Source organism: Brassica napus, chromosome A9, assembly GCF_020379485.1.
Source record: "Brassica napus cultivar Da-Ae chromosome A9, Da-Ae, whole genome shotgun sequence".
In the NCBI taxonomy this organism is placed as follows: Eukaryota; Viridiplantae; Streptophyta; class Magnoliopsida; order Brassicales; family Brassicaceae; genus Brassica; species Brassica napus.
In genome coordinates, this window is record NC_063442.1 from 40,259,367 (window position 1) to 40,272,993 (window position 13,627).

The following is a 13,627-nucleotide window of genomic DNA, read 5'->3' on the forward strand; positions in this document are numbered from 1 at the left end:
CAAGAGGGCTAGTTAGTTTTTTTTATTTTAAAATAACTAAAATAAAATTTCCGATTACATTTCTCACGAAAATCATGGAATAATCAGAGATTTTATTTTAAGTATTTTAAAATGTTATAGCTAATTAATATTACATTTTTGGTTTTTATGTATATATATGTTTTAGATAGTGAAAATTGTTTCTCAATAGCAGAGTGGTTAATGTTTCGATGGTTTACCAACCAGTGACGGGTTCAAAGACCATTTCAAACGTCTACCTATTAACTTTACAAATTTACATTAAGTAAGGGCATAAATGTAATTTCGCCTGATTTTCTTTTTACAGATCTAACTTTTTCACGTGCATATATGGCCACCATTGTTTTTCAGCTCCGTTTGCGCCGATTTAATCACTTAATCAACTGTAATTAGTATCTAAATGGCAAAGCATATGTTTATAACACGTTTTCAAGCCAAATATCAACAAAATTTTACGTTTTTAAACCATAGTCTCCAAGTCTTAGTATCCTCCAACTCCAAGCCCACAGATATCTTATGCATATCTTTTCTATAAACCATGTTGCCTATTACATATCATTGTATATTTGTCCAAAAGAAAAAAATATAGCATTGTATATATTCTTTAAAAGATTGAGAATTTATTAGTTTCCTTTTTTGTTTGATTCTCAGTTGTATAAGTTATTATTCATCCACTCAATAAACACATCAGTAATTTCTAGACGGTTTGTTCATTTACTGGTATGTATCACCAAAAAAAAGGATTTAATTGATCCTCTTAGCAAAAATGAACGGAAGAGACTGCGATGATTTTGAGAAGTGGCAAGGTAAAAACGCGATTATTCCCTCGAGCGTTTGTAGCAGGCAGGCCGGGCGAGAAAAGGTGTGGCATCTTTGTAATTATGGCGTTCGTGGTTGGACATATCGATAAACTACAACACATTTAATAAACTGTTATTATATTGGTTCTGGAACTGTATAAAATCTCGTGAGAGTCAAATCCACAAGGCAGAAGAAGAAAAAAAGAGATGTCAACTTTATGTTTGGTCAGCGTGTCGTCAAATCAAACAGATGACTTCCATCATCACTAACCCCAAAGAAACAAAACTTGAGAAGATGGAAACATCAAAACAACCAACACTCTCTCTTCTCACTCGCTAACCCTAGAGACAAAAGACACTGACTCTAAAAATTAAAATATGGTTACTAGTTCTTCCTATCTCATCTGCTCCAACCAAGCTTCTCTGCACTCAGAGATCGCTCTTTCGAGCAGCGTCGAAACCGTTCTGAAGAGAATCTACGGGAAACACAATCACCCTCCGATAAAAGCCGAGACAAGACGGAGACTCTCTTCGATCCCCAATGAAATGGCTTTGGAAACGCTCAGTAAAGTTTTTAATGTGGACTATGTTAAAGGAACCCTTGATGGGTTCATCAAATATCTTCTTGACCAGACCGTTTCTTCTGTTTATGGCTCTCCGCTTCAGTGCTCAGGAGAGTCTCCGGTTCTGTCTCCTAGAACCCCTGGCAAAAAGTGTTGCAGAAAAGCCATTGTCGGAGCAGAGATGTCTCTTCTTGATTATGAAGTTCCTTCTCCCAAGTCTATGAAACTAGAAGTTAATGGAGGTTCTTCTCTACACATTCCTCCTCAGCTCTTAGCTTTGAGTGAGCTTGAGTTTAGGAAGGCCTTTCTGTTGCTTAGTTATATTCCAGGGTATGTATGTTTGGGATGCAAGTTTTTCCGTCAGTGTTTAATCTCTTTTTCTCTTTTATTAAGTCACCTTTTTGATGTGTTATTTATTTATTACAGGAAACATCTGGGCCAGGTTAATATAACTGCTGAGGAGATCAGACAATGGAAGGATTTGTCTATGGTTGCATATGAAGCAGCGGTTTGGGACCGTTTGGGCCGGCATTCTTGTCCATCAACAGACCGTAGAGTGGTTCTCTCTTCTCTTCTATTTGTTGTGTGTGTTTTTTTTTTTAAATGTTTGCATTCATATGGAGATAGGCTTTTGTTTGTTGGAAACTTAACATTCTTTTGTTTTTCAGACTTTGTTGTTGAATTTTACTAACTGTTTCATCTTACATGCTTACTGTTTCCAGTCGCTTCAGTGGGATAGCGGGAACACGCATTATTACCAATGCCATGTTTCTCCCGACGGTAGTTACAGATTCAAGGTTCAAACGACTCTCCAAACATCTCTCATGTGTTGCATATGTTCATTTTATTAGCACGGAGATTTTGGGGGCTATAAACATTTCTTAAAGAACTTTAATAAAAAACCTTCAAAATTTTTGGTGGCCAAGCCAAATGTTTCATTGGGATTGACCCCAGATCCGGCCATGTTAGTTACATATATGTTTTTCTTATCCATATACTGTGTTCATAGGGTCCTCTTATGGAGAACACTGGAACCCACCTGCACAATGTTTTGGGTGATGAGAATGTTCTTACCGTCAAATTCGCTGACGTGCCAGGAGAGGCAACCTATTGTAACGACATATACTCTACCTACAAAGAGATTGCCAAGAAGGGTATCATGCTTGGTTTACGCCGTTATCAGTTTTTTGGTGAGTTGTTTTCCTTTTTTCTCTTGATTGACAATCATTCATGTCATTGCAAGGTACTCTTGTTATACTGTTTGCTTTGTGCTAAGACCATCTCTAATGTATTTTGCTATTTTCACCTCTAAAATAAGGGAACTCTATAATAGAGGTGAGATATGTTCCAATGTATTTCCTTAAAATAACAATCTCTAAAATATAGAGTAAAAAATAGAGGAATGCTATTTCTTCTTCTATAAATAGAGGAAAAAATAGAAATCTCTATTATAGAGGAAGAAATAGAGGTGGGTTGGAGCAATTTCACCTCTAAATGCTATTATAGAGGTGAAAATAGCAATGGGTTGGAGAACTGCTTGTTTTTTTTACCTTTCATTTTTAAATAGTTTTCAAAGATGGAGGAAAAGAAGAGAAGAAGAAAGATTTTTCAGGAAAGGGAGTGAAGTGTTACTTTATACGCACGGACTCTACATCTTCTAATGACATGGGAAAACCCTATATCTTCTCTGGGAAGTCCATTCATGAAGCACGTATGCATTTTATGCATGTGCATACATTGCCAACTTTGGCCAAATATATGGCGAGGTACTCTGTCTACTAACTCATCTTTAAACTCTTCTAGAGATGTTTTCCTTTGTAATCAGAGTCACTTTTCTTTGGTTGATACTTCTTCAGGTTTTCTTTAATCCTGTCAAAGACTAGGAAACTTGAAGTTGACACAAGTAGGATTGCCTTTCAGCAAATTGATGATATACACTGCCATGTACTTTCCTTTAAATCATGTTTCCTTCAAAAACTTCGTTGCTTTCGCTATATGTTTTATTGACCTTTTAATTTCTCTCTCTCTCTCTCTTCCAATTTTTAGGATCAAAACAATAATGATGTTCTTGATAAGAACCAGAAACCTTGTATACATTCAGATGGAACTGGCTACATCTCTGAGGACCTTGCTCGGATGTGTCCTACTGATATTTTTAAAGGGAAACATGTCAGAAGCGACAATATGCAGGTCTTTTGTTCTACTCTCACAAAAGTTTTTAGTTGGCTTCTGTTCACACTAGTTCTCTAACCATGTTTGTTTTTAAATAAATCACAGGCAAATACTTATGGCAAAGAGCCGGTATGTTGTTCACTTTTACACTCTAAGTTTTTATCTCAATTCTTTATCACTTAACACAAAAGTAGTAACAGTTCTGTTTTTTTTTTTAAATTCCAACAGCCTATGCTGATACAGTTTCGGATGTTTCATTATGGATATGCTGTTAAGGGGACTTTCCTCTTGAATAAGAAAGTAAGTCCACTCTCTTTCATGTCAGATAGTCGAAAGCTTTTATAAGCTTTATATCCCTAAACTCTTTTTTTTCTCCATTATTTTGGGCAGCTTCCTCCTCGAACAGTCCAGGTTCGACCTTCTATGGTCAAGGTGTCTGAAGATCCAGCCTTGTATAATTTTAGCACTTTTAACTCTCTGGAAGTTGTTACTACAAGGTAAGCTAGCTGCCTCCCTCCTCTTTGTTATTTTGAAGATAGAACTTGTCGCTGTATATTCGTATTTGGTTGTTTCCATTTTTCCAGTAATCCACCAAGAAGAACGAAACTATCAAGAAACTTGGTTGCGCTACTGAGCTATGGAGGTGTCCCTGATGAATTCTTTTTGGATATCTTGCGCAGCACGCTAGAAGAATCCAAAACCGTATTTGATAACAAACGTGCTGCCGTTAGAGGTAAAGTTTGTTTTTGGAGCTGTTTATGTGCTTATTCAGTTTTAAAACAAAAATCTAAAGGTAACCTGTTTGTGCACAGCTGCTCGTAATTATGGGGATATGGACGAGTATAATGCTTTGCAAATGATCATGTCTGGTATACCACTTGATGAACCACACTTGAAGGATCATCTTTCTATTCTTCTAAACACAGAGAAGAATGATCTCAAAGCAGGAAAGCTTCTTGTTACTGAATCATATTATCTCATGGGCACTGTTGATCCCACCGGAAAGCTCAAGCAAAATGAAGTCTGCGTCATCCTGTATGCTACTACTCTTCAATATCTGTTTTCTCTAGATGTAGCTTTTAATTGGTTCATTGTTTTTTTTTTCTCTTATGTGGTCTTGTAGGGAGTCAGGTCAGATTTCAGGGGATGTACTAGTTTACAGGAACCCTGGACTGCATTTTGGAGACATACATGTACTGAAGGCTACATATGTTAAGGCCTTGGAAGAGTATGTTGGAAACTCCAAGTATGGTGTGTTCTTCCCTCAGAAAGGTCCAAGATCTTTGGGGGATGAGATTGCCGGTGGTGACTTTGATGGTGATATGTATTTCATATCCAGAAATCCCAAGGTAACCAACTGCTCCATCTTTGAAAGTAAATCATTCAATGCTTGAGACCTGACTTTTATGAACTGTTAATGTTTCTTGTTTAGCTACTAGAACACTACAAACCAAGTGAACCATGGGTGAGCTCTTCTCCTCCTAGTAAAATCTATACTGGTAGAAAGCCAAGTGAACTCTCACCAGAAATGTTGGAAGAAGAACTTTTCAGATTGTTTTTGAAGGCAAGATTTCATTCCAGGTACACGGTTTCATTCTTGGCTATGGTTCTATAAGAGGGCATATCAGTCATCCGAAAATTGATTTTTTTATATGATTTATATGATTTAGATCGGTTTAATTTCTTTTGTTTTATGTATCTGATTTTGATAATTTATCAAAATAATTTTATAATTAATGCAAAAAACTAAAATATCAATATATATATAAAATAAATCTCAGGTTCCGAATAATTCGGCTAGTCCCTAGTCCTCTATAAAGCGCCTAGTTATCGCCTAACGATTTTTTGAACATTGTTCTTGGCAAACTCAGTTTTGTGTTGAGTTTTATATCTTATGGTTAATACATGTCTTGTCTTCTTGGGTTTACAGCAACGTTATAGGGGCAGCTGCAGATAGCTGGCTAAGGATAATGGACCAATTCCTCACGTTAGGAGATGATAGAGTTAAGGAAACAGCTGAAAGGAAAAGCAAAATGGTGAAGACTATGCTAAAGGCTATTGATATATACTATGATGCTCTTGATGCACCAAAAAACGGGGCTAAGGTCGATCTCCCGTTAGACTTGAAGTTCGACAGTTTTCCACATTACATGGAGCGTAAAAACAAGAAAATCTTTAAGTCCACTTCTATCCTTGGATTAATCTATGACACTGTGGTATCTCAGAATGAAGAGGAACCCCCTCCATGTGGTAAAAGGATCTATCTATCTATCTTCTTTTTACTCTATTAATAGTCAAGAACCTTGACGAATATGTTTATTTTTAATGTCTTAAACTGTCTGTTAAAAATTCAGAAATCAAGAAACTCCAGTGTTTTGAAGATGAGCTGGTCCCTGAGTTTTACATGGAGAAATGTAGTCGCTGGTACCAGGAATACAAAACTGAAATGAGCCAGGCGATGGATGAGAATAATAAGAAGGAATCAGCTAGTGAGGTCATCCTGAAATACAAGCAGGTAAGTGTAGTCAACAAGAATCGATTACTAACGCTACTATATATAAAGGAACTCATTGGTGGAATGTATCAGGAGTTCTATGGTGCGGCAGGGTTTGAAGAAAGCAAGAAAAGCCTTGAAGAGCTCTACCTACAAGCATTGGCACTGTACAACATCGTCTACGATTATGCCATTATAAAGAACAAAGTTCGTTCTTGCGGGTTTGTCTGGAAGGTAGCAGGACCGGTCTTGTGCAAATTGTACCTTAAGAAAGCGGAGGAGAAGTCAATCCCTTGTTCAGTTTCTGTGCTCAAAGAGCTTTGGGGTTGAACAATGTTTACTGCTCTGTTCTGATTGGCTAATAGGGTGCGTGCGTGTTAGGCAAGTATCTTATTTAAGTAACCTAACTTGCAGACTAAGCTGGTGGTAATGCCTTTGGTTTTAGTTCTAATCGTAGATTCTTCCTCTGGTGTACTGATAATTTCGTGTGTGTATTTGCCTGTAGGATAATGTTAAATAAGACTAAGTTTATACGTCCTCAAGCTCCATGACCTTGTGGAGTTCAGTGTGTGACTCGATATAATAATGCAATTTCTCATGTTAGCCTTGTATATCCTGCCCTATTAATACTACAAAGATCAACTTATCTGTTCTATGCTTTTGCATTTTGGCTCGACCTTACCCCTTTATCTAGATCAATATACTTCGATGTACAATGTATGGTATAAGAAACAGCTTGAGCTTCAAACTGCAAGCCCTTGAAGGATAAAACAAACCGAAAGAAATCAATAAATTAAAATTTTCCCGAGGAATAATAATACCTTTCTTTTTCACCAATAAACATTTTGTACCCAAAGAAAAAGAAAAAAAAACATAAGACCAAATCTTCCCCTCCCCTTCCTGCTGGAAAAAGAATCACAAAACATATCAAAGAATCAATGATAACTTTGCTTCTCTACTGTACTGTATTAAACAAAACCAAACTTTTTAAACATCAAACTTCTTTGGTTGTCGCCAGTGAGCAAAATTTCTTCCCAATGAGCTTAAGAAGGAAGCTTTCTGTGGGGCTCCCTTCTTACCATACAAGTGTTTCCCTCCTAAATCAGTCTTTGCTGGTACCATATCATTCCTTCTCTCAATCTGTTATCACATCACATATCGCAAAGAAACATTCTCAAACAACACACTTTCAAGACCAGAAGAAACACTACTTAATAATAAGACACACACTTGACTTACCTTGAAAACCTTTCCATTTCTCAAGTGGTATCTAATTCCGGACCAGTTTATGGATTGAGAAAAGTGAGAACGGAACGCTGAGATCGGGTATAGGAAGTTGTCCACAAGCATTGCTATGAATATCTGCAACCAAAATTTTCCAACAAAAATCAAAACCAAGAAACCTTCTTCTACCTCTCTTATACACATTACTATCAATAGAGAGGGGTTGAAAGAACGTACAAGTCCCCAGTTGTAAGGTGCAAGAGAGAGACGGGGAGCTTCGGGGGATAACAGATTGCATAGCGTCACTTCTCTTCTTGTCAAATTCCACATTGAAAGAAGTTCGATGAAGGTGCAGATCGCCAACAGTATAACAAGGGACATACCTGCATAGAACCCTCATCCTTCTAGGTCAGTATAGAAAAGCATACAATCCTACTAAATAAGGGGAAAAGTATGCTCACCACCAGAAGCAACGGTCGTGTCTTGGAGGTGATGATAGCCCTTGATGTAGATTCTCAAAGCTGATGTGATGTGGATGACAGCCATAACATATGGTGCAACAAAACCCCATGATAGATAACAGTGGACGGCAAACAAAACCTTGTTCATTATCCAGTTAACGTTGGATATGTAAGACTCTAGCACAAAGGTTTGCTTTCTCAAGTAGTTCCAGTACCTAACAAAATAGGAGGAAGAATAAACATCCCAAAAATTTCGTTACATTTGGGGGGATTCAAACAAGAGTATGTACCGTCCAAAACTTAGATCACTTGCTAGAGGATGAGGGAAAACAGCAACAGGAGGAGATGTAATGAGCCTCTTGTGAGCACCTGGAGTAAAGAAGAAACTATCAACTACAACTACACATACAATAGGCATCACATCAGGCTACAAATGTTACCTGCTAGAGAGGCAAGTGTCATATCATCTGAGTATCCACCATCACGTAAGCCAGAGACAACACCATAGCGATCTTGTCTGAAATCATCAGCGTGCATCTACAAAATAGTTGTAGATAATCACCAAAATTAGAATGTAGCACAGAGAAAACAAAAAGAAACATTTATCTATCATATGCTAATTTCAAACATACCATCATGCACCCTCCCCACAAAAAGAATGTTCTCCCACCAGTCGCAAATCCCATTGAGCAAGGCTGTAAAAGAGAACATGCTAATATTAGCTCAAACATGGAGAAATAGAAACGGAACTACATTCTATACAAAACAGAACTGAAGGGAAGACAGATGTCACTGTACCATGTGGTACTCATAGATGCAATAACTTCCAAGAGTTCCAGAGGGCAAGTCTAGAGGATACCCAGTTTGAATAAATATCTGCAACAGATCACCATTTCTTTTAAATAATTTCACCAGACGGAAACATAACTAAAGACCTATTATCGTTAGCTATGTCTTTGATACATATAAAAAATTACAGCAAGAGGAGTAAATTAAAAAAAAAGAAGCAAATTAATTCAAGAAGTATATAGTTAGGTAGCCACCTCTGGATTTTTCTCCATCTCAGCGGTGAGAGCTCCAACTGTTCCAGGATGCAGTCTAACATCATCGTCCAAAAATAACACATATTTGGTATCTTTATGTATTTTCTCAGCTCCAATCTTCACCAAAAAAGCAGAAACCAAATAAGAAAAAAAAAGCCAATAAATGAACAACATAACCGATAAATTAGCTGATGATACATACCAACTGATTATGAATTTTCTGGCTGCAAGTCGTTGCTAAACCAGCAACAACAACCTTAGCTTCAACATGATCCTGCACACATTTTACGCATTAATAATGAACAAAGCTATGAATGAAGTCAGTACATACTTCAAGACAAAATAAAGCCACATGGACTATGAACTGATTTTTTCATTGGTTTCCTGTAGAAAAAAAGCTAAAAGTGTGTGTGTACCTGATACATAGATAAGAGACGAGAAACAGCATGATAAGCAGGGTCTTCAGTACTTTCCACAACAAAAAGGAACTCCAATGGTCCACCATAGAGAGAGGTAATCTACACAAAACACACATCAATCAAGACACTTGTCTAGCAAAGAAGAGGAAGAGAAAATGATAGGAGACTAAACCTGACTTCTCCAGTTGTGCAGATTGTGTTCTCCAAAACCTTTGAGAGGCATGATAACGGAGACTCTGGGAAGTTTAGCCTGCCTAGAGTGCTCGAGCTCATCCATATCTTGATAGAGAAACGCAAAGCTGTTTCCAGCTCTCACGCTGTTTTTGATTCTCTTAACCTCTCGATTCCTTCATAAAACAAAAAAAAAAACATTTTGAGAAATAAAGAAAACAGAGGCGGAGGATTGTAATTTGAGAAAGTACCTGACGTATGCAGCCATTAACCAGCCTAGAGCAAGGAGTAAGCATATAACACATCCCTGAGAGAACGCATTTCAAGAAACAGTTAAAAAAATCATATCTTTTACATAAAGATTTCGTTTTTTTTTCCAAAGGTTCGATCTGAGGAATGAGAAGAAGAAGCAGACCTGGATCTGAAGGAAGACGGCGAAAGGGGAGCAGAAGGCTCTGCTGAGAGAGAAGAGAATCGCATCCATCGAGTCCAATGTTGACATTTGAGAATTGTTCCCCCCTGCCTCCCTGCTCTCTCCTTCTTCCTCGCACGCGAAGACGATGATTGAGAAGAAGAAGAACAATGGAGGAGGGATTGAGATTCGTCTCTTTCTCTCACACACACAAACACATGAGGGGAACTAAATTAGAGTCGTGAAATTTGGGAGGAGGTGGCCATTGACGGAGCAGCGAGAATCCAGAGAGGAAACTGATTAACTTAATTTTTCAAATATGGTTTAGCCATTCAATCATCGACACATCCCCTTTTCTTTCCCTTTTTTTTTTAATTCCAAATTAAACATTGAGAAAATGACACAAAGAACACTAAATGAAGTTTTCCTCCCCAAACTAGCACTCAGGATCAGAATTCACAAAAATAGGTTTCATTAAAGGGGCAATTTACCCTTATGCCCCCTTCTTTAACTAATTTAAAAAACAAATTTGAAATCAATTTGTCGCCGTCCTCGTTTCATCGCTTCTTCTTCTCGTCTCTCCGTCGTCGTCGTCGTCGTCTCTCCGTCGTCGTCTCCCCGTCCTTGTCGTCGTCGTCTCTCCGTCGTCGTCGTCGTCGTCGTCGTCGTCTCTCCGTCGTCGTCTTCGCCTCTCCGTTGATCCGTCGTCGTCGTCTCTCCGTTTATTTTATCGTCGTCGTCGTTTCTCAATTGATCTGTCGTTTCTACGTCTATTCATCTCATTCTCTCTCTCGTGTGTCTGATTTGATTAAGGTTTGAATCATTTCATTTTGTTATACATTATCTAGGTTTTGTTATATATTATTCATTTGTTGATGATTTGAAGTTGATTTTGTAGAACAATGGAAGTTTTGTGCATCTGTGGACAATGGATCTCAAAAGAATCTCTCCAGTGGGAGTTTCTTGTTGATTTGAAGAGGAATGCATCAATCATTTCCATAGAAGAAGATCTACTGTATGAAGATTTGATGAAGATTGTCTCTGAAGATTTTAGTGTTAAAGAGGAAGAAATCAGTTTGAGTTATGGTTTTTCATTGGATATGAAATGTATTATTGAAAGTTTCCCCCACTCTCGATAGGTAATACTCGTCAGCTCAGAACTTTCATTTCCAAGACTAGAGCATTTGATGGAACCTGTCGTTTGTGTGTTAAGGTTTGTATGATTTTTTCTTAGACTTTTCAGGATATGCTTCATAACCAAGTATTATGCCTTACAGAACTACTTGACTTATGCAGGTTAGTACTGATCCAGTTAGCTGTAACACTCAAGCTTCTGATACATTTGCTTCTACTGTTCCATTGAATGCCAATCCAGCGATTCTTTCTACTGTGCAGAGTGAAAAACAGGTACATTGTCCTTAATTCCCTTTTTCTGTTTGTGTTTGCATGATATGCTTCATAATCAAGTACTATGCCTTACAAAACTACTTGACTTTTGCAGAGTCTTCTATATGAAGGTGTTTCTACAGTTCCTCTGAATGCTCTTCCGGATTTTAGTACTGATTCAGCTAGCTGTAACATTCAAGCTTCTGATACATTTGCTTCTACTGTTCCATTGAATGCCAATCCAGTGATTCTTCCTACTGTGCAGAGTGAAAAACAGGTACATTGTCCCTAATTCCCTTTTTCTGTTTGTGTTTGCATGATATGCTTCATAATCAAGTATTATGCCTTACAGAACTACTTGACTTTTGCAGAGTTTTCTATATGAAGGTGTTTCTACAGTTCCTCTGAATGCTCTTCCGGATTTTAGCCCTGTCCATATTGGACTTTCACCAAACACGAGAGTAGCTGGCGATATTAAGGTGAATAGCTATTTTAAGACAAAGAGAGAGTTGATGTTGAGGATGAAGAAATGGGCTTTAGAGTGGAAGTTTGAGTACAAGACTGTCTCTTCTAACAAGTCAAGAGTGCTTTTGAGTTGTGTTGATGAAAATTGCACGTGGAGGATGCGTGCTATCAAGCTACCTGTTTCAGATTTTTTCGTTGTTAAAAAGTATGTTCATGAGCATACATGCGATACAACACACAGGAAAGCCAACCACAGACAAGCATCTGCAAAGTTGTTGGGTTCTTTGATTTCCAGCAATTATGGAGAAAAAAAGGAAGGTCTCAAACCGAAACAGATCATTGAACAGGTCAGGATGCTGCATGGTGTTCACATCAATTACAAACAAGCTTGGAGAGTGAGAGAAGAAGCTCAGATTTTGGTTAGAGGGACTCCTGAAGACAGCTATTACAATTTGTCTAGGTGGTTGTATAAAATCACAGAAACAAACCCTGGTTCCTTGACTTATCAACATGTTGATGCTGCAGGAAAGTTCAAGTATGCATTTGTGGCTTTTGGTCCATCGATAAGGGGATTTTCATTGATGAGGAGAGTTATTGCAGTAGATGGTACATTTCTGAAGGGAAAATTCAATGGGACTTTATTGGCAGCTTGTGCTCAAGATGGGAATTATCATCTATATCCTCTCGCTTTTGCAGTGGTTGACGCAGAAAACGGCGCCTCTTGGAAATGGTTCTTTAGAGGTTTGAGCCAGAAGATCCCGGACGCTTCGGATCTTGTTTTTGTATCAGACAGGGCTAACTCCATTTCTTCAGCGTTGGAGGATGTATATCCCTTATCTCACCATGGAATTTGCAGGATCCATCTGCTCCGCAACATCACTCCTACATATGCGAAGACTGGGTTGCTACCTCTGGTGGAAAGCGCTGCTGATGCCTATACGTGTCACGAGTTCTGGTTAATCTTCAAGGACATAAAGGATAAATGTCCTGAATTGGCTAAGTATCTGGAAGAGTCTGATTTTAGGAAGTGGGCACGAAGCTATGCGCCTGCGAACAGGTATAATATCATGACTACCAACATTGCAGAGTCTCTCAATTCTATGTTGAAGATGCCTCGTGAGTTGCCCATTATCTCTCTCCTTGAAACTATCAGATTGACGATGACCACTTGGTTTTTTGAGCGACGCGAAGCGGCTGCGAAACATAAGCACCTGGTTACTCCAAAAGTTGTTCAGAAATTGGTATCTAGGTTAGGGGCCGCAATGTTGTTGAATGTGTATCAAGTTGATCGAAGCGAGTTTGAGGTGAAGAATGAAACAATGAAGTTTGTTGTTGACTTGGAGAAGCGGCATTGCACATGTAATGTTTTCGACATTGACAAGATCCCCTGCATCCATGCCATCGCTGCTGCTAAGCATATCAAGAGAGATGAAAACCGTTTTGTTGATGCTTCTCACTTGACAGAAACGTGGGCTAAAGCTTATGCTGAAAGCATACATCCTGGTGGAGAGTTGTCAACGTCCACCTATCCAGAGAATATTGATGAACTGTCTTGCCCACCTCCAGCTACCAAAAAGAAAAGTGGACGCCCTCCTACAAAGAGAAAGAGATCCGTTGGCGAGTTTGGGGTTCCTGGATCTAAATCTCAGTCCCACAAGTGCAGCAGATGTGGCACAGGAGGGCACAACAAGATCACATGCCAGAGGCCTATAGGATGAAGTTCTACATTTTTACATTTTTATCGATTATTATTTGGATGTTTGGCTATTTGATGGTTACATGATATGCACAAGACCATATACATTTTTTCTTTTGGAACCCTATCCTGAATAAGTATGATTTCTTACAACTTTTGTAATATACAACATTATCTTTTGATCTCATTTCAATTTTTAGTTTAAACTTCTTTGCTAGAAAAAAACACAGTAATATTCAACTATTCTGGAATCCCATCCAACTTTTGTAACATCCAACTTTTGTAATATACAATGTATTTATA

At 38.2% G+C, this 13,627-nt stretch overlaps 3 protein-coding genes across 7 annotated transcripts; 2 read left to right on the forward strand and 1 right to left on the reverse strand.

The window, feature by feature from the left end:
• Nucleotides 1–1,026: 1,026 nt before the first annotated feature.
• On the forward strand, nt 1,027–6,705 carry LOC106436049 (probable RNA-dependent RNA polymerase 5). Of its 5 annotated transcripts, none has more exons than XM_048741582.1 (17): nt 1,027–1,711; nt 1,808–1,940; nt 2,104–2,178; nt 2,391–2,571; nt 2,949–3,147; nt 3,238–3,325; nt 3,428–3,571; nt 3,659–3,682; nt 3,782–3,853; nt 3,944–4,050; nt 4,138–4,286; nt 4,366–4,588; nt 4,677–4,902; nt 4,986–5,134; nt 5,484–5,803; nt 5,908–6,068; nt 6,141–6,705. In XM_048741582.1, exons 1-17 carry the CDS (start codon nt 1,197–1,199, stop codon nt 6,375–6,377), a joined length of 3,003 nt encoding a protein of 1,000 aa, XP_048597539.1. In that variant the 5' UTR covers nt 1,027–1,196; the 3' UTR covers nt 6,378–6,705. The 5 variants fall into 5 exon arrangements, with proteins under 5 accessions (XP_048597539.1, XP_048597540.1, XP_048597537.1 ...); XM_048741583.1 differs by having other exon boundaries at nt 1,808–1,937; XM_048741580.1 differs by having other exon boundaries at nt 5,908–6,705.
• A 108-nt stretch (nt 6,706–6,813) lies between these two features.
• LOC106436076 lies at nt 6,814–10,168 on the reverse strand. Its single transcript, XM_013877035.3, has 14 exons — nt 9,781–10,168; nt 9,617–9,672; nt 9,367–9,541; nt 9,192–9,293; nt 8,978–9,049; nt 8,776–8,892; nt 8,531–8,608; nt 8,365–8,427; nt 8,173–8,269; nt 8,023–8,101; nt 7,733–7,947; nt 7,509–7,654; nt 7,287–7,409; nt 6,814–7,187 (listed from the first exon to the last, which is right to left on the reverse strand). The coding sequence occupies exons 1-14, from the start codon at nt 9,865–9,867 to the stop codon at nt 7,035–7,037; spliced, it is 1,563 nt and encodes a 520-aa protein (XP_013732489.2). The 5' UTR covers nt 9,868–10,168; the 3' UTR covers nt 6,814–7,034.
• A 511-nt stretch (nt 10,169–10,679) lies between these two features.
• LOC125578229 lies at nt 10,680–13,346 on the forward strand. The gene is made up of 5 exons (XM_048740571.1): nt 10,680–10,851; nt 10,898–10,916; nt 11,021–11,073; nt 11,295–11,440; nt 11,535–13,346. The coding sequence occupies exons 1-5, from the start codon at nt 10,680–10,682 to the stop codon at nt 13,344–13,346; spliced, it is 2,202 nt and encodes a 733-aa protein (XP_048596528.1).
• The last annotated feature ends 281 nt before the right edge of the window (nt 13,347–13,627 follow it).